The 18042-nt window shown below is 36.7% G+C and overlaps 3 protein-coding genes across 3 annotated transcripts; all 3 read left to right on the top strand.

The window, feature by feature from the left end:
* Positions 1-2011: 2011 nt before the first annotated feature.
* Positions 2012-3259, top strand: LOC132276286 (uncharacterized). Its single transcript, XM_059777646.1, has one exon. The coding sequence runs from the start codon at positions 2012-2014 to the stop codon at positions 3257-3259; it is 1248 nt and encodes a 415-aa protein (XP_059633629.1).
* A 111-nt stretch (positions 3260-3370) lies between these two features.
* LOC132276277 (uncharacterized) lies at positions 3371-4132 on the top strand. The gene has a single exon (XM_059777634.1). It carries the CDS (start codon positions 3371-3373, stop codon positions 4130-4132), a length of 762 nt encoding a protein of 253 aa, XP_059633617.1.
* A 504-nt stretch (positions 4133-4636) lies between these two features.
* On the top strand, positions 4637-16592 carry LOC132276269 (uncharacterized). The gene is made up of 4 exons (XM_059777625.1): positions 4637-4997; positions 5157-5412; positions 5512-5822; positions 15487-16592. The coding sequence occupies exons 1-4, from the start codon at positions 4637-4639 to the stop codon at positions 16590-16592; spliced, it is 2034 nt and encodes a 677-aa protein (XP_059633608.1).
* The last annotated feature ends 1450 nt before the right edge of the window (positions 16593-18042 follow it).

Genomic DNA, 18042 nt, shown 5'->3' with positions numbered 1-18042 from the left:
GGTAGCGGAATTGGCAAGGCTATAAGCTATCTCAACCACCTAAGCATTTAACTAAGACTTTGATCCGAATTAGAAGAATTATGCACCTCAAACAACATACATGTTTACATAATTGGAACCAAAAAAACAAAAACACTGTAACACCCTGTAAACCACCCTTGTTTCCTTAGTATTTAGCCTGTAATGTGAAAGAGAAAGCTAGGTGTAGTCTTTGGGGTTGAAATGCCTCTAGGTTTTTGGTAAGGAGAAAACTTATGTCCCATATGTTGGCTGAATTCCAATCTAATACCCGACATTCTTTCACTTAACCTTTCTCTCGGAGAAAAATAAAATTAAAAAAATGTTGAATAGGAACTACTAGCAGCAAGAATGTTATATTGACATAGAAATTACTACATATACACACATTAGAAAGATGTTTGTAATTTAAATTTCAAACGAGGGAAATTTTTGATGCAATTGTTTAATTTTTCTACTGAAGGAGCTCATTGGTGCAAATATTGATGCAAGTAACAAGAGCTTAAAGTAACTTGCTAGAATGGTGCAAATATTTATCTATATATTTAATTGAAAGCAACAATTAAGTGATTGAAAACAATATAATGTGATTTTTCAATACAGGAGAAAACAAGTATTAATATGTGGCACTAATTTTTTTTTTTTGATAAGTAAGATGTGGCACTAATAGAAGGTAAAATGCAAGACATATACACTTGTGTTTTCTTTTCTGAATCTACTCAATCCAAACAGCTTTCCTTTTTTTCTTTTTTTTTTGTCAGGGAAATCTTTTAAGATGTGGTCAATTATGTGTTAAACCACCGTCTTCACTTTCCGGTTCCATATGCGTTTAACCATGGCAGCAGCTTGGTTCCAATTGCATATGTCTTTGATTCCCAAACCCTCCCTCTTCTTTCATAACACCAATCTGATCCCAAACTGCCATTGTAGAAGGCAGAGGCGGCGGATGAAGGTGGCGGCAGTGGTGGAAGGTGAAAGCAGCGGAAGGCGAGGGCGGAAGACCGTGGTCGTGGTCGTTATGACTTGGAACATGATGGTTTTTAGAAATTTGAACTTTTTCAAAATTTTCTTGAAAATAGAAGATCATTCCACATGTTTAGACGTGGAATGAATTTTCATTCTAAAAAAATAGTCAATCACTCTTTCTAACTTTAAATCTCATACCAAACAAAAAAATGATTGAAATGGACATTGCATTCATGCTTACCAAACTAGGCCAAATCTTAAAAAATAAATAAATTAGTTTTCTTCCAAAAGCAAGAAAAGACAACCAGTTGAACTTTTAGCCACTTTTAAAGCTCTGCTATTTCTAAATAAAATGGTTGTAAGATATAAAGGCAAAAACCCATGTGTGGAGGGAAAAATCTCCCTCCAGTAAGAATTGTACACGTCATCGCAATATAAATACCCATCACAAATGTCAGAGGTCCATCTTGCTCAAAGCCCAATCCAAGCTCGTTGACAGCCCAAAATCATAAGACACTAGCCCAAGGTCACAGCTAATTGATCTCTGTAGCATTGCTCAAGCCCGAAACAAGAGATCCAGCCCGTTATCAATGTCACATGGATCAGGTTACTTATGGCCCAAATTCATTGAAAGGAAATTAGTCCTATTAGAAGAAGGATACAGTAAAGAAAGAAACTACTACAGAAGGAAAATTATACAAAGGAAGGAGTTCTATTTGTAAAGAATTTCTATAGGGAAAGAATTAGAGGACAAGCAATGCTAGTCCTACCATAATTCAACCAATCTTTTGTGTATAAGTAGAGGCCCAGACCTCGAATAAAAGTATCAAGTTATTCTACGCTTTTCTAGATACTGCTCTTATTTATTTTTTACTGTTCTTGAGTGTGTTGTATTATTTTTTTCAATTGTTATTGGTTGAGTAGAATTTTGCACTTACACTTTGGCGTCGTCTGTGGGAAGCGTGTGCAAATATATTCCCATTCTTGTTTTTGTTTCACAAGTGAATCTTGCAACTAACCGTCCAGAATGTCGAACGGAGGATCTTCAACAGATCAACAGACGGAGTTGATGCAAAAGATGCGTGAAGAGTTTCTGCACCAATTTGACGTACTTCGTCTGGCAAACGAAGCAAGCGTAACTCAAATCGCCTTGCTTCAACAGCAGAATAACGCTCTGCAAACGACGCTGGCCCAGTTGGCACCACCGCCACCAGTGGGTGACACAGCAGCACCCCCTAGTCAGAATATTCCTCCGATTACTGGACTTCCGCCTGATGGGGTTCTACCTAATAGGGCACGACCCAATGAGGTTCAGCAGCAACGGAAGGCAAGATCCGAGGCTGCGGCTTCAGATAATGTCCCTCGTCGCACGCAGGATGAGCAAGTCGAATCCAGCCATAAGCTTACGGTGTGGTCCAATGGAATCTCAGATGGTGCAGGTGTTCAGGATGCCTTTGACGAGAAGAAACTCCTGAAGATTCAAACACCTGCCGAGATGGCTAGAGAACACAAAAATTCTTTGATCAAAACTCCTTTCACTGATGATGTGTATCTGGTAGAGAGGCCCAAGAAATTCACCATGCCCTCTTACACCCAGTTTGATGGAACATGGGATCCTTCTCGGTACCTAGATCATTATGCTCAAAAAATGGCTTTGGATGATCGTAATGACCCTTGGATGTGCAGAGTTTTTCCTACCAGTTTGACAGGAGCAGCACTAGAGTGGTTCAGGAATAGACCGCATAAATCCATCCCGGATTACGTAACTCTATGCACCATGTTCCTGGCACAGTATTGTGGAAATAAAAAGCAAAAGAAAAACATTGCCAGCCTTTTCACCGTAAGGCAGAAAAGAGGGGAAACATTACAGGATTTCTTATCAAGATTCAACATGGAGGCATCAGAAATAGCGGATTGTCATCCCGCAACTGCTATAAAGATATTTAAACTTGCAATGATTCAGGGGATGAAGTTCCACACTTCCTTAGTCAAGTATTCTCCTCCCGACATGCAGACTCTAAATGCCAGAGCCCAGATCTACATTCGGCTTGAGGAAAATATAGCCCACCGAGCGCAGCATGCTACCCTCGTGACAGTGGAAAACAAGCCTCGAGAAAGAATCCCAACTCCAAAGATTCAAAAAAGCCAACGTTCCTCAAAGCCAGTCACCCAGGCACCTGAAAAAAGGCAAAGGGTAGAGGAAGGATTTACACCTCTCCGAACTACCTTGGCTCGGCTCTTCCAAGAGAATAAGACGAAGTTCACAACTTCGTAGCCAATAAAGCAACCCCTGGAGCAAAGGGACAAAAGCAAACATTGCGCTCATCATCGAGATTATGGACATTCAACCAACGATTGCCGATCCCTCAGACGACAGGTGGAGAATATGATCGCCAAATGTGAGTTGACAGATTACCTCATGACAAAGGAGCATGTAAAGGCCCGAGAGGTCTATCCCCGCAAGGTAGAAGGTACGCAAGTAAAAGTCATCCATGCGATACATGGTAGGTCTGAAGATAATCAAGAGTCCGAGGAGGTGTACAGGTCCAGATTAAGGGCGACCCACAAGCTCAGAAAGATATCCTCGGTCAATGCTATCAATTCTGGTAGCATTAATATTGGATTCGGAGATAGCGACCTATCCAGAGTGCAACTCCCCCATGAGGATCCATTGGTCATCAATCTTTTAGTGGCCAATTGTATGATCAGGAGGGTTTTGGTAGATCCAGGAAGTAGCACTAACATAATCACAAAGACGGTCTTTGATCAGTTAGAGATCGCGTCATCATCTATTCGACCCACCTCTAGCCCGTTGATGGGATTCGATGGCACAAGAGTAGATCCCCTTGGAGTAATAAACTTGTCTGTAACCGCAGCGAAGAGGACTCTGAAGGAGAACTTTGTTTTAACAGAGATCCATCATTCTTACAATCTCATCATGGGAAGAGGTTGGATACATCGGATGAAAGGAGTTCCGTCCACCCTCCACCAGGTGATGCGGTGCTTATCTCCAGACGGGAAAGAAGTAATTAATCTGTGGGGCAATCAAGTCGCAGCGAAGGAATGCTATATGCTGACACAGGTTGAGGCGAAGAAGATGTCGATTCAACAGCAACCAAGTGAGGCTTCCAAAACTGGACCCAAATAGCAATTACAGAACCCACTGCCCAAGTATCTTGAGGGAAAAGAGGAAGAGGAAATTACGAAACCCACCGAGGAGACCCTCGAAGCTATGGAAGTTATCTTCGGCGACCCTCAGAAGGTCACTTATCTAGGCTCTTCTTCCACGTCAGAAGAAAAGGAGCCGTTAATTGATGTCATCCGGAGCAATACAAATGCCTTCGCATGGGATCACTCGGACATGGTAGGGATCGATCCCACAGTTTCCTGCCATAACCTGAAGGTGGATCCGGATTTCAAACCGGTCAAACAGAAACACCGAAGGTTTGCCCCTGAACCCAATCGCATTATAGCTGAAGAAGTAAACAAATTATTGCAAGCAGGTTTCATTCGAGAAGTACAATATCCGCAGTGGTTGTCGAACGTGGTAGTCGTATAAAAGAAAAATGGAAAGTGGAGGGTTTGTGTAGATTATACCAACCTCAACAAAGCCTGCCCTAAAGATAGCTACCCTCTGCCCAAGATAGACCAGATGGTTGATGCTACCACCGGCTACGAGAGGTTGACATTCCTAGATGCATACTCGGGGTACAATCAGATTCCTATGGACCCCGAAGATGAAGAAAAAACGGCTTTTATTACAGAAAAGGGAACTTATTGTTACAGGGTCATGCCCTTAAGACTGAAGAATGCTGGAGCTACTTATCAACGCCTTGTCAATAAGATATTCGATAATCTGCTGGGAAAGACAGTTGAAGCATATATAGATGACATGGTGGTTAAAAGTGTGAAGAAAGAAGATCATCCGAAGCATCTACAGGAAGTTTTCAACACTTTAAAGAAGTACAACATGAAGTTGAATCCATCAAAGTGCTCCTTCGCGGTATCATCAGGTCAATTCCTCGGTCACATAGTGAATAAAAAAGGGATAGAGGTAAGTCCGGCTCAGGCTAAAGCCCTCATCCAGAATCAGGAACCAAAAAATCGCAAGGAAGTGCAGGTACTTACTGATCGGATCACAGCACTCAGCTGATTTATATCCCGATTGTCAGATAAGTGCAAACCATTCTTCGATGCTATACGATCCAAGAATAAAGATATATGGGGACCTCAGCAGAAGGAGGCCCTCAGTCGGTTGAAAGGTTACATGGCTGAACCACCCATTCTATCCGCTCCAAAACCCGGGGAGGTTCTTATTATGTACTTGGCAATTTTTAATACATCGACAAGTGCAACATTGATTAGAAACGAAAGAAAGAGGCAATATCCAATCTTCTACACAAGTAAGACTATGACAGATGCGGAGACGTGATATAGTAAAGCAGAAAAAGTTATTTTAGCTTTGATCTACGCCAAGAGGAAGCTTCTCCATTATTTTGAATCTCATAGCATTGTGGTACTCACCAGCTATCCTATACGGGGTATACTCTCTAAGCCTAATTTATCTGGGAGAATTACCAAGTGGGCTATCGAGCTAAGTTCCGTCGACATAACCTATGAGCCAAAGGTGTCGCATAAAGGACAAGCCGTAGCGGATTTCCTTCTTGAGTATGAAGATACTCCTGAAGAACCGGCACACCCAGAACCACAGTGGGAACTTCGAGTCGATGGTTCCTCGAATCAAGCAAGTGCAGGAGTAGGCGTTGTAATGTCAACTCCTGAAGGCACCAAGCTGCAACAATCTATCTGTTTGAAGTTCCCAGCTACGAACAATGAATGTAATACCCCTAATTTTAAAAGGATAGTCTCGGTATTTATTTATTTGTTTTAATTGTATTTTTAATTATTTAATTGATTATTTAACTAATTGCTTATGTGTTTAATTGAATTATATATTACTTGATTATTTGATTATGTGTCTATGTATTATTTGTATTTGTCTATGTGTTAATTGTTTAATTAGATTATGTGCTTAAATGGTGTTTTGACTAATTGTAAATTAAATGTTTTCTTTTATTTTATTATTTTATTTTATTTTTTCTTTTATGGTTTGGTTAGTAGTAATGGGCCAACCAATTGGGTCCCATGAATTACTTGGATAGGAGGTTGAATGTGTATGGATTATTACCCAATGATAGTTGTGTATGTATATATATAGATATATATTATATACATATATAAAAAAGAAAGTAATTTATTAATTACTTTTATGATAACTTGGGTAGTAATATTTAATCTGATGTATATGTTTTATATTTAAATAATAAAAATATACATAGATTTGATACGTGTTATGTTTTAAGTTACTTTATAATATTATGGTAACTTAAGTATTATTGGATAATCCATTAATAAATAATGGAATGTGTATAATTTATTTATTTAATAAAGATATACATAAATTATATACGTAACATATTTTACTTACCTTTTTAATATATATAAAAGGGAAAGTAATTTATTAATTACTTTTATGGTAACTTAGGTAGTAATATTCAATCTGATGTATATGTTTTATATTTAAATAATAAAAATACATAGATTTGATACGTATTATGTTTTAAGTTACTTTATAATATTATGGTAACTTAAGTATTATTAGATAATTCATTAATAAATAATGGGATGTATATAATTTATTTATTTAATAAAGATATACATAAATTATATACGTAACATATTTTACTTACCTTTTTAATATTTATTTTTTTTAAGTTGACTTGGATTTAAAAAAGGGTTAGGGTTATTTTATTTAGCATATAAATATATAACTATAGGTTGTAAAAAGGGGTTAGAAATATTTACGTGATATATTCTAGAAAGGGAGAGAGTTAGAGTGGGACGGAGGAAAATTAAGGAAGGAATGAGGAGAAAAATCATATAAAGAGAAGATCAAGGAAGAAGAAGTGTAACTTTCGATCCGAAAGTTTAAGGCAAGTTCATCTTCTATTTCTTTTCCTTTGATTCGTGTTTTTGTACATGCCTAGAAAATTCCAGGATTTATTAAACACATAAAATTAAATAATTATGCATGTTTAATTGGATTAGAACATAGGTTTTATGAATTTTGTTCATATCTGTTCTTGTGTTATGAATTGATAAATACATGATTTTGATTTGATTTTCGGTGTGAATTTTTACATGTTTAAATTATGTATTTTTCATATTTGTGGAATGATGGAACGTAGAAACATGCCTAGGATTCCTGAACATTAAATAGGAACTAGGTTTGGGTTTAAATAAATTTAAATAGACTCAATCATAATGATGCTTGCTATTTGAATGTTTTAAACAAACGAATGAATTTAATCTTTTAATATGTTTTAGCAATTGAGATTAAATGTGTAGGATGAATTGGATATGGAGAATGCTTATTTGACGTTATAATAAAATATCATCATATGTATAAGAATCAGTTTATGTAGGATATATGATATAGGAAGCTTAAATAAATAATAAGTCATTCCTATTTTGTGATAACTTGATATCATATTATCATAGTTATTTCTGGATTGTTTGATATATTTCCTTAATCGTTACATTAATTGTTGGATTGTGTGGTTTAATGTACCGGTATGGGACGGTGGCATTCTAGGGACGGATTAACTTATCAGTTAAGTCCTACCTATTTTATATAAGGGAATGGATTAACTAAAATGTTAAGTCTTACTTATATTCAAGTCAGGTCAGCTGAACAAGTTGAATGACTTATGGAGGATTAATTTATTATATAAGGAAATGGATTAACTAAAATGTTAAGTCCTACTTATATTCAAGTCAGTTCAGATGAACAAGTTGAATGACTTATGGAGGATTAATTCATACTGAATAGGATGGTTACTAGATTTTATATATATAAGTATGGTACCGTGATATGAACTTGAGTCTTAGGATCAGTGGTTAGGGTGCGTATATCGCCAGGAATGTGTAGCTAGATATAGTATAGTTGTGTACCCTGGTAGGTCTAGGTACTCATGCCCATTATATGTACGTTTTGCATGTTGCCTACTATTCAGGTTGAGACAACCCTATAATCTAGTGAGGTTCCTTTAGTGTGTATATATATATATACGGACTACTAGTTACTGTTAGATTGATTAGGATGTATACGTGTATCGGATCTCTACTTGGACTGTAGTAGAGTAGAACTTGTTTGTGAGCCTGACCCACCATTATTTTTCAGGTGTTCGTCAGGAGTAGAGGTTGTTCGTGCTGAGCGGGGATCAATCTACTTCATTCTTCCGATGTTACATAAGAGTTCCTTTATGGTTCAGTTTCCTGATTTAGACAGTTATTGCTGTCATTTGTTTAGTTTGGATTTTCTAGGGGTTCACACAATTGTATCAGAAGAGTTTATTAATTAATGAAAATATATTATGAGGTTTATTATTAGATTATCATTTTAGTTTCTTATCAGCATTTTATTTATTCTTCTTTATTCTTTTGTACTCTATGTTCGTTTATTATCAATTTGTTTTGATATCCTCGGGTATTCGGGCGTTGGCCTGGCCAACCCGCATTCGAGAATCTGGGGGTATCACAGTTGGTATCAGAGCATTCCAGGTTCCAGTGTCCTTAGGAGTGTCTTTCTTTATGTGACTTCTGCGTTGTGTCTCTTAAAACTTAGAGCCCGTATTAGGATTCGTTGTACTCTATTTACGATTTGTTAGGAAGGAGCTGATGTCAATTATATTCTATAGTCATAGAATGGTTGGCACTAGGAAAAGGATGGGTTCAAGGCGAAAGCGATAAAGACCCAAAGGAGTACGTTATCGATTTCGTTACCAGAAGGCAGAGTTAAGGATCGATGGTTTAGGTTCATTTGGCATTACTTTAAAAGTATAAGCCAAGGAAGGATTTAGGTGTACGTGATAGGTCCCCGCATATCAGGGCCAACACGACTTCAGTTGATCTCAAAAAGGAGACAAGCGAGGAGTAGGAGCTGAAGAGGATCCTAATGGAGGATATTTATGTGCATCCAATAAAGAGGGTACTAAATCTTGAAAATGAATGATCGCGCGAGGTGATCTGAATTGCTAGTAGTATAGCGAATGTTATTAGTAGAATTGGGGTTGATCAATCTACAAATAATTACGCTTTCTTATCATCTATAAAAGAGGTATATAAGAAGTATTGTTCAGGAGTTTGGGGATCGGATGTGTTCTTATCAGAATGAAATACATAATTTTTAAATCACATACAAGAGGGCATTGGTATTATATTGTGACGTTCTAATTCGCTTTAAAAAGCCAAGTTAGACAGTTTACATTCCGCATATAAGAAGGATGAGGGTTAAGCCCTTGGTATTTGCTTAGGCAAATATTTGTGTTTTTAAGCTATGTTTTAAAGGATATGTTTCGAGATTGGATGATTATTTATGAAACTATAAAAGGAAATTTTGAAAAAATCTAGTAAGGTTGATTTCAAAGGAGATTTTTTTTTTTTTTTTTTTTTTTTTTTTTTTTTTTTATAGAAAAAAATGATATCCTAAGTAGGAGTATATCTTGTTTTATTGTGTTTATCATACGTGTTTTAATTTATTTTTTTTTGTTAATTACTCGGGATTTGGTATGTGGTTTAGTTGGGGACACAAGTGTGTGATCAGCTAGCTATTGTTTTAATAACATGGACTAATAGCGCTATTTACGCTAGATCTGTGAGCATACGGTCGTAGGATTTGGTAGATACATATAAATCTAGCCAATCTATTGGACCTGGACATGTATCATTATGGTGTGCTTTGGGATGGGATAATTAAACCATCACTACGAGTCAAAAAATCTAAAACGATTAGTTTGATATACTTTACGTTAGGTATGGATTCATATCATATTATAACGCCATCATATTGGTGGTTGTTAATGTTTCGGTATGCGTGAGGTAGTGGTAAATAAAGATCACTGTAACGCCATGATGATATATCAGAGGTGCTGGATTTGCTGAACATTTTCTTGAAAATTTCAGAAGTTGTTACCAAGTCGGAAAGATGATTTAGTACTGGATTAAGTACTTATTGGAATGACACCGAGTGCGGATAAGAGACTGAATAAATATTCATCAGTAAATTCTTAATCAAGAATTTATTCAAGAGGGTGTGTCATTAGGAGGAATTTGCTGGTGTTGCACATGGAAGAGGAAACTAAGTCTCTTCATTTCCATAAATAATATGGAATTATTTTTTTTAGTCATAATTTGTAACAATTAGCTTTTGCAAGGAAATTGATGACTTATGTAGAGGATGGAAAAATTTTATATTCTTTTGAAGTTAGACAAAGAAGTTGGATTGTCATTAACTTGTCTTAAAGAAGCAGGGTGTGTCAAAGACAAGATGGTGAAACCAAACACTTATATAAAGATGAGGTGCATGGTATGCATGGAAAGGTCGTAATTTATTGACTTTTGTTGAGTTAAAGTCATAGTTGACTATTGATAAATGGAATTACCGATTGATTTTCAATATCGGTAAGTTTATCACAGATCAGTGGTGGATAGATTTAGTTGCAGAATACGCTTTTGAAGATGCTCCAATTTAAACAATGGGTATACACGAAAGCTGGTGGTACTGGATTAACGGTACTTTCTGCAGACAAATTGGATGGAGGATGCAAGGACTGAGTTTCACAACTCTTAGTTCTTTATTTATCCTAGTGGAAACATGATGCTTCAGGGTATGAAGCAGATGTTTGGAGGACAGGTAGGAGGAGGGACATAGTGATTTTGTCTCCCATTGTAATTTTTATTAGATAGTCGAGATAGACCATCAGAGATCACTAGATTATTTACAACTATTCCTTATATTGAAGTGGAAATGAGAGAGCATTTTCCACGGATTTAGTTGAGGGATTGCTGACTTCGCACAAGGGTCATGATTCTGGATGGGATATTGGTTGACTGATGAGTTAGGTTAGCTTAGTTCTTCTCTATTTCGAACTGGTAGGACTTTAGTTTATACGAATAGAATGGATCACGAGACGGTTTAGATGGATTACAGTGGTGATTCACACTTTATATCAAGTTCTGTCTGGTAGAAGCAATGATGTAAATGGATGCTCTCAACAAATGATAGAATATTTAAATCTTTCGGTTAGTTGTTGAGTTATCAGATGTATTTATAGCAAGTGTAATAATAACACTTGTTATTACTACGGTAGTTGAGAAGGTCAACTTTGAATATTGGAGCTGACCTTGGAGACGGTGTTACCTTACTCAGATGGAGTTTAAGGTACTCGATGAGGATTTAGTAGTTTCCGTAAATAGTGATATGATGATCGGGCGACTGAGCTGGAAAGTTTATAATTTTCTCGGTGTGCTCAGACGGTTAGAAGGTACATCATGACATCAAATGTCGGTTTTGGTGAACAGATACGGATAAGAATGCATATATAATTGCCCTAAGTGTAAAACCTGTTACAAAGATGGAAAGTTGATCATCGGAATCTTTAGCCACTTCCTATAACAAATATGGAAGTTGAATTAAATAGGAGTGACGGCCCGTGGGAAGGATCGACATTGATTTAGAATTTCAATTTTTCATATGGAATCCGAGTGGTGGATTGAGAAAGATCACTTGAGGACATAAATTTGAGTGATGCTTATTTTAGAACTTCATAGTAGTTCTATAGTACAGTGATAGTGGTGTTATAGCATGTGGATGTCCATATTAGTAGATGCAAAGTGCTATTTCGAATAAGCTTTATGAAGATTTTGGAGCAGCAGCTCTACTTCATATCTATAGACGGAGGAATTAATTGAGAGATTAAATTAGACCATAAAGGATATGTTTGAAGCGTATATCCTAGATTTTTATGGACAGTTGGAAGTGTTTACTTCACTTGTCGGAATTTTGTTTGTGATATTGTTTGCACAAGGAGGTTAGTGTGATAACTTTGGAGGTTTTGTATCTTTCACAATGCATACCTCTTATTTGTTGGTTGGAAATGGAAGTAAGAGTTGTACAATCAGACCTCGACTTCATTTAAAAATATGTCGAAAAGAGATACTTCCCTTTGTATTGAACTACGCGCGGTTGGGAGGCAACAGTGGGATGTTGTAAATAGTTGAACTCGTATACTAGAGTTTTTCTATCAGGGAGTAGTTTGCTCGTTCTGTTTTCCATGTAGGAAGAACGACGATTTTTAGAGAAAGGTCAATTTTACTTATTACATTGACTTTTAGAGGATTGTGTTTCGTAATTGTGGCAGTCGCCTTTGAATTGGCGTTACTAAATTATTAGCGCTGGGTGCATAGGAGTTTATGCGTATATTCTATGGCACTTGAAGGTATGTAGATCATTCCCTTGTCGACATGGGAGGATTACGTTGTTATTTAATACAACCTACGCATTCTATGATTATTGTGTTTCTTAAAATATAGGAACCCTGTATACCACTTGATATATTGGAGTTAAGTGGAGCCCTTATAGTGAGGTTGCGTCTACTTGGGAATAGGAGGATGTTTTTCGCTCACAATTTCCAAGCACAATGGAAGAAAGTAAGGGCGAATTCCGAGGACGGAATTCCTTTTGTTAGGGGGGAAGAATGTAATACCCCTAATTTTAAAAGAATAGTCTCGGTATTTATTTATTTGTTTTAATTGTATTTTTAATTATTTAATTGATTATTTAACTAATTGCTTATGTGTTTAATTGAATTAGGTATTACTTGATTATTTGATTATGTGTCTATGTATTATTTGTATTTGTCTATGTGTTAATTGTTTAATTAGATTATGTGCTTAAATGGTGTTTTGATTAATTATAAATTAAATGTTTTCTTTTCTTTTATTATTTTATTTTATTTTATCTTTTATGGTTATGGTTAGTAGTAATGGGCCAACCAATTGGGTCCCATGAATTACTTGGATAGGAGGTTGAATGTGTATGGATTATTACCCATGGATAGTTGTGTATGTATATATATAGATATATATTATATACATATATAAAAAGGAAAGTAAAATATTAATTACTTTTATGCTAACTTGGGTAGTAATATTTAATCTGATGTATATGTTTTATATTTAAATAATAAAAATATACATAGATTTGATACATGTTATGTTTTAAGTTACTTTATAATATTATGGTAACTTAAGTATTATTGGATAATCCATTGATAAATAATGGAATGTGTATAATTTATTTATTTAATAAACATATACATAAATTATATATGTAACATATTTTACTTACCTTTTTAATATATATAAAAGGGAAAGTAATTTATTAATTACTTTTATGGTAACTTAGGTAGTAATATTCAATCTGATGTATATGTTTTATATTTAAATAATAAAAATACATAGATTTGATACGTGTTATGTTTTAAGTTACTTTATAATATTATGGTAACTTAAGTATTATTAGATAATTCATTAATAAATAATGGGATGTGTATAATTTATTTATTTAATAAAGATATACATAAATTATATACGTAACATATTTTACTTACCTTTTTAATATTTATTTTTTTTAAGTTGACTTGGATTTAGAAAAGGGTTAAGGTTATTTTATTTAGCCTATAAATATATAGCTATAGGTTGTAAAAGGGGGTTAGAAATATTCACATGATATATTCTAGAGAGAGAGAGAGTTAGAGAGGGAAGGAGGAAAATTAAGGAAGGAATGAGGAGAAAAACCATGTAAAGAGAAGATCAAGGAAGAAGAAGTGTAACTTTCGATCTGAAAGTTTAAGGCAAGTTCTTCTTCTGTATTTTTTCCTTTGATTCGTGTTTTTGTACATGTCTAGGAAATTCCAGGATTTATTAAACACATAAAATTAAATAATTATGCATGTTTAATTGGATTAGAATATAGGTTTTATGAATTTTGTTCATATCTGTTCTTGTGTTATGAATTAATAAATGTATGATTTTGATTTGATTTTCGGTGTGAATTTTTACATGTTTAAATTATGGATTTTTCATATATGTGGAATGATGGAACGTAGAAACATGCCTAGGATTCCTGAACATTAAATAGGAACTAGGTTTGGGTTTAAATAAATTTAAATAGACTCAATCATAATGATGCTTGCTATTTGAATGTTTTAAACAAACAAATGAATTTAATCTTTTAATATGTTTTAGCAATTGAGATTAAATGTGTATGATGAATTGGATATGGAGAATGCTTATTTAACGGTATAATAAAATATCATCATATGTATAAGAATCAGTTTATGTAGGACATATGATATAGGAAGTTTAAATAAATAATAAGTCATTCCTATTTTGTGATAACTTGATATCATATTATCATAGTTATTTCTGGATTATTTGATGTATTTCCTTAATCGTTACATTAATTGTTGGATTGTGTGGTTTAATGCACCGGTATGGGACGGTGGCATTCTAGGGCCGGATTAACTTATCAGTTAAGTCCTACCTATTTTATATAAGGGAATAGATTATCTAAAATGTTAAGTCCTACTTATATTCAAGTCAGGTCAGCTGAACAAGTTGAATGACTTATGGAGGTTTAATTTATTATATAAGGAAATGGATTAACTAAAATGTTAAGTCCTACTTATATTCAAGTCAGGTCAGATGAACAAGTTGAATAACTTATGGAGGATTAATTTATACTGAATAGGATGGTTACTAGATTTTATATATATAAGTATGGTGCCATGATATGAGCTTGAGTCTCAGGATCAGTGGTTAGGGTGCGTATATCGCCAGGAATGTGTAGCTAGATATAGTATAGTTGTGTACCCTGGTAGGTCTAGGTACTCGTGCCCACTATATGTGCGTTTTGCATGTTGCCTACTATTCAGGTTGAGACGACCCTATAGTCTAGTGAGGTTCCTTTAGTGTGTATATATATATATACGGACTACTAGTTACTGTTGGATTGATTAGGATGTATACGTGTATCGGACCTCTACTTGGACTGTAGTAGAGTAGAACTTGTTTGTGAGCCTGACCCACCATTATTTTTCAGGTGTTCGTCAGGAGTAGAGGTTGTTTGTGCTGAGCGGGGATCAATCTATTTCATTCTTCCGATGTTACATAAGAGTTCCTTTATGGTTCAGTTTCTTGATTTAGACAGTTATTGCTGTCATTTGTTTAGTTTGGATTTTCTAGGGGTTCACACAATATGGATTCCCGAGTTATATTTTGGAGGATCAATTGTATCAGAAGAGTTTATTAATTAATGAAAATATATTATGAGGTTTATTATTAGATTATCATTTTAGTTTCTTGTCAGCATTTTATTTATTTTTCTTTATTCTTTTGTACTCTGTGTTCGTTTATTATCAATTTGTTTTGATATCCTCGGGTATTCGGGCGTGGGCCTGGCCAACCCGCATTCGAGAATCTGGGGGTATCACAATGAGGCCGAGTACGAGGCTTTACTTGCTGGTCTTCGGTTGGCTAGCAGTCTCCAGGTACGTTACTTAAAGGTTTTTAGTGACTCACAACTTGTTATAAATCAAGTGACATGTCAGTACCACCCAAAAGAGGAAAGAATGAAAGCATATAAAGAAGTTGTAGAGAACGTTGCACGGGGATTCGATCAGATCGAATTTTATCAAGTACCTCGTGTTGAGAATGCCGAAGCAGATCAATTGGCCACATCAGCGTCATCTTCAAATGAGGATTTGATTCGGATTGTGCCGATTGACGTTCTGGACGAGCCCAGCATTAATCCTCCGCAGGAAGTGATGGTAATTCCAGTTATTCCTCGGGAACCATGCTGGATTGATCCATTGGAAGCCTACCTCAAGCATGGGGTTCTTCCAGACCAGAAGTCCGAAGCACGGAAGCTCCGTATCATCGCAGCTAAATATGCCATCATTAACAATCAGTTATACCGAAAGTCATTTTCAGGTCTTTACCTGAAATGTTTAAGCCCTACTGAGGCTCTTGCGGTGTTGAGACAAATCTATGACGGAGATTGTGGTAACCATTCCGGGGGCAGATCCCTCGCGCATAAAGTCCTGACTCAAGGTTACTTCTGGCCGTACTTGTCCCGGAATGTAGAAGAGTATACACGAAGGTGTGACAAATGTCAACGTCACGGTCCTCTGAAGCATCAACTTGCCGAAGATTTGCACGCAATGGTGAATCCATGGCCATTCGCGCAATGGGGGATTGATATGGTGGGCCCGTTACCCAAGACTGTGGAACAAAAGGAGTGCGTGCTACTGGCTACAGATTATTTCACTAAATGGGTAGAAGCCGAGGCCTACTCAAGTGTGACCCATGAGCAGGTAAAAAGTTTCCTTTGGAACAACATTATTTACCGGTTTGGGGTCCCAAAAGTCATTATGATGGACAATGGTAAGAACCTCGATAATAGAAGTACAAGAAAATTCTTTGCTGAGCATGGAATTGTACAAAAGTTAGCTGCGGTTAGTCATCCACAAGGGAATGGACAGGCTGAAATAACTAATCGGACAATTTTTCAGTTGTTTAAAGAAGAAATTGGAGAAACTCAAAACGAAATGGTACGAGAATCTCCCTCAGGTGCTTTGGGCGTACCGAACCACACCGCGGCGGCCTACGGGAGAGAGTCCCTTTACCATGGCTTATGGATCTGAAGCTGTGATCCCAACCGAAGCGGCAGTTCCGACCCTTCGGACATTCTTATTGCTTGAAGGAAATAATAGTCAGCAGCTCGAACATAGTCTCGATCTCCTGGACGAAAAAAGGGATGCTGCAGCAATTAAGCTTGCTTCATATCAGCAACAGCTGCGCAACAGTTATAACAAACGCGTTAGATTCAGGAGCTTTGTGGTGGGCGATTGGATTTTGAAGCAAGAAACAGCTCATGTAAAGAAATTGGAACCTAATTGGACCGGACCTTATAGGGTTACCGAAGCAGTGGGGAAAGGAGCATATCGTTTGGCCGAAGCTGACGGGCGCCCCATTGCGCGTCCTTGGAACGCAATACACCTTAAATGGTATTTCCATTAGATAAGTTTGTCAATTTTGCTACAAATTCTTCACAAATAAGGCTGAGTATGTCCACAGTCAGCCAAACTTTTCTTTATTTTTACTTCTATCATATTCAGTACAATTCTACTCTATTTATTTCTTTCCATAAAAATGGGGGCCATACTACTCTATGATTTTGCCACTTTTATGCATGACAAGTCACACTATGCAATTTTTATGCAAAATAATGTTAGAAGCAGGCTTTTAAAAAAGGCATCCGTCACAATGAGTTTTAAAACAAAACATGAGTTATGGCCTATGTTTAAAACTTTCTATCCCACATCGACAAAAAAATATGTGCTACATTCTGTTATATATGGGAATATTCAAATAGTTAATTGCGGTGTAAGGAGGGCCCACTAGTACTTAAGGCTGTTAAGCTCAATACCAGAGGCATTCCTTACACCGACTTTTTTAACAAAATTTAGTCTATGTCCCACATCAGATAGAAATAGACAAGAAATGCGATTAATATATGCGTAGTCCACTACATTTGGTAGACAAGAAGGGAGTATCAATGGAGGAGGAAAGTTTCCAAACTCAACAAATAGGAAACTTCACAGCCACTGTTATTCGCTTTCTTGGCCTATTATCACTTTTGAATCCTCGGCCTCATGATAAGTTGTTCGAGAAAAAAATATAAACAAACCTCCCCTCAGGCTCAGCGCCGGGAAGTAATTCACTCGCCTCGGACCCTAAGCGTCCAGCTCAGCAAACCTCCCCTCAGGCTCAGCGCCGGGGAGTAATTCATTAGCCTCGGACCCTAAGCGTCCGGCCCAGCTCAGCAAACCTCCCCTCAGGCTCAGCGCCGGGGAGTAATTCATTAGCCTTGGACCCTAAGCGTCCAACTCGGCTCGGCAAACCTCCCCTTAGGCTCAGCGCCGGGGAGTAATTCACTCGCTTCGGACCCTGAGCGTCCGGCTCGGCAAGCAAACCTCCCCTCAGGCTCAGCGCCGGGGAGTAATTCACTCACCTCGGACCCTAAGCGTCCGGCTTGGCAAACCTAACTCTTATGCTCGTATTCACTGATTCTAAGTTCGGTAATGTAAGCCA

This window comes from Cornus florida, unplaced genomic scaffold (assembly GCF_030987335.1).
Source record: "Cornus florida cultivar Cherokee Brave unplaced genomic scaffold, ASM3098733v1 CherokeeBrave_3.0.0_Hap2_Chr01, whole genome shotgun sequence".
Classification (NCBI taxonomy): Eukaryota; Viridiplantae; Streptophyta; class Magnoliopsida; order Cornales; family Cornaceae; genus Cornus; species Cornus florida.
Note: the sequence above shows the minus strand (reverse complement) of the source record. Positions and strands in the feature narration are given on the sequence as shown.

Excerpts from the sequence above, each read along its gene's own strand:
- LOC132276286 (XM_059777646.1), top strand. The coding sequence starts at position 2,012 with ATGTCGAACGGAGGATCTTCAACAGATCAACAGACGGAGTTGATGCAA.
- LOC132276277 (XM_059777634.1), top strand. The coding sequence starts at position 3,371 with ATGATCGCCAAATGTGAGTTGACAGATTACCTCATGACAAAGGAGCAT.
- LOC132276269 (XM_059777625.1), top strand. The coding sequence starts at position 4,637 with ATGGTTGATGCTACCACCGGCTACGAGAGGTTGACATTCCTAGATGCA. Across the intron at positions 4,998-5,156 it reads CTCCTTCGCGGTATCATCAG|ATAAGTGCAAACCATTCTTC; the intron begins GTCAATTCCTCG and ends CCCGATTGTCAG. Across the intron at positions 5,413-5,511 it reads ACTATGACAGATGCGGAGAC|CTATCCTATACGGGGTATAC; the intron begins GTGATATAGTAA and ends GGTACTCACCAG.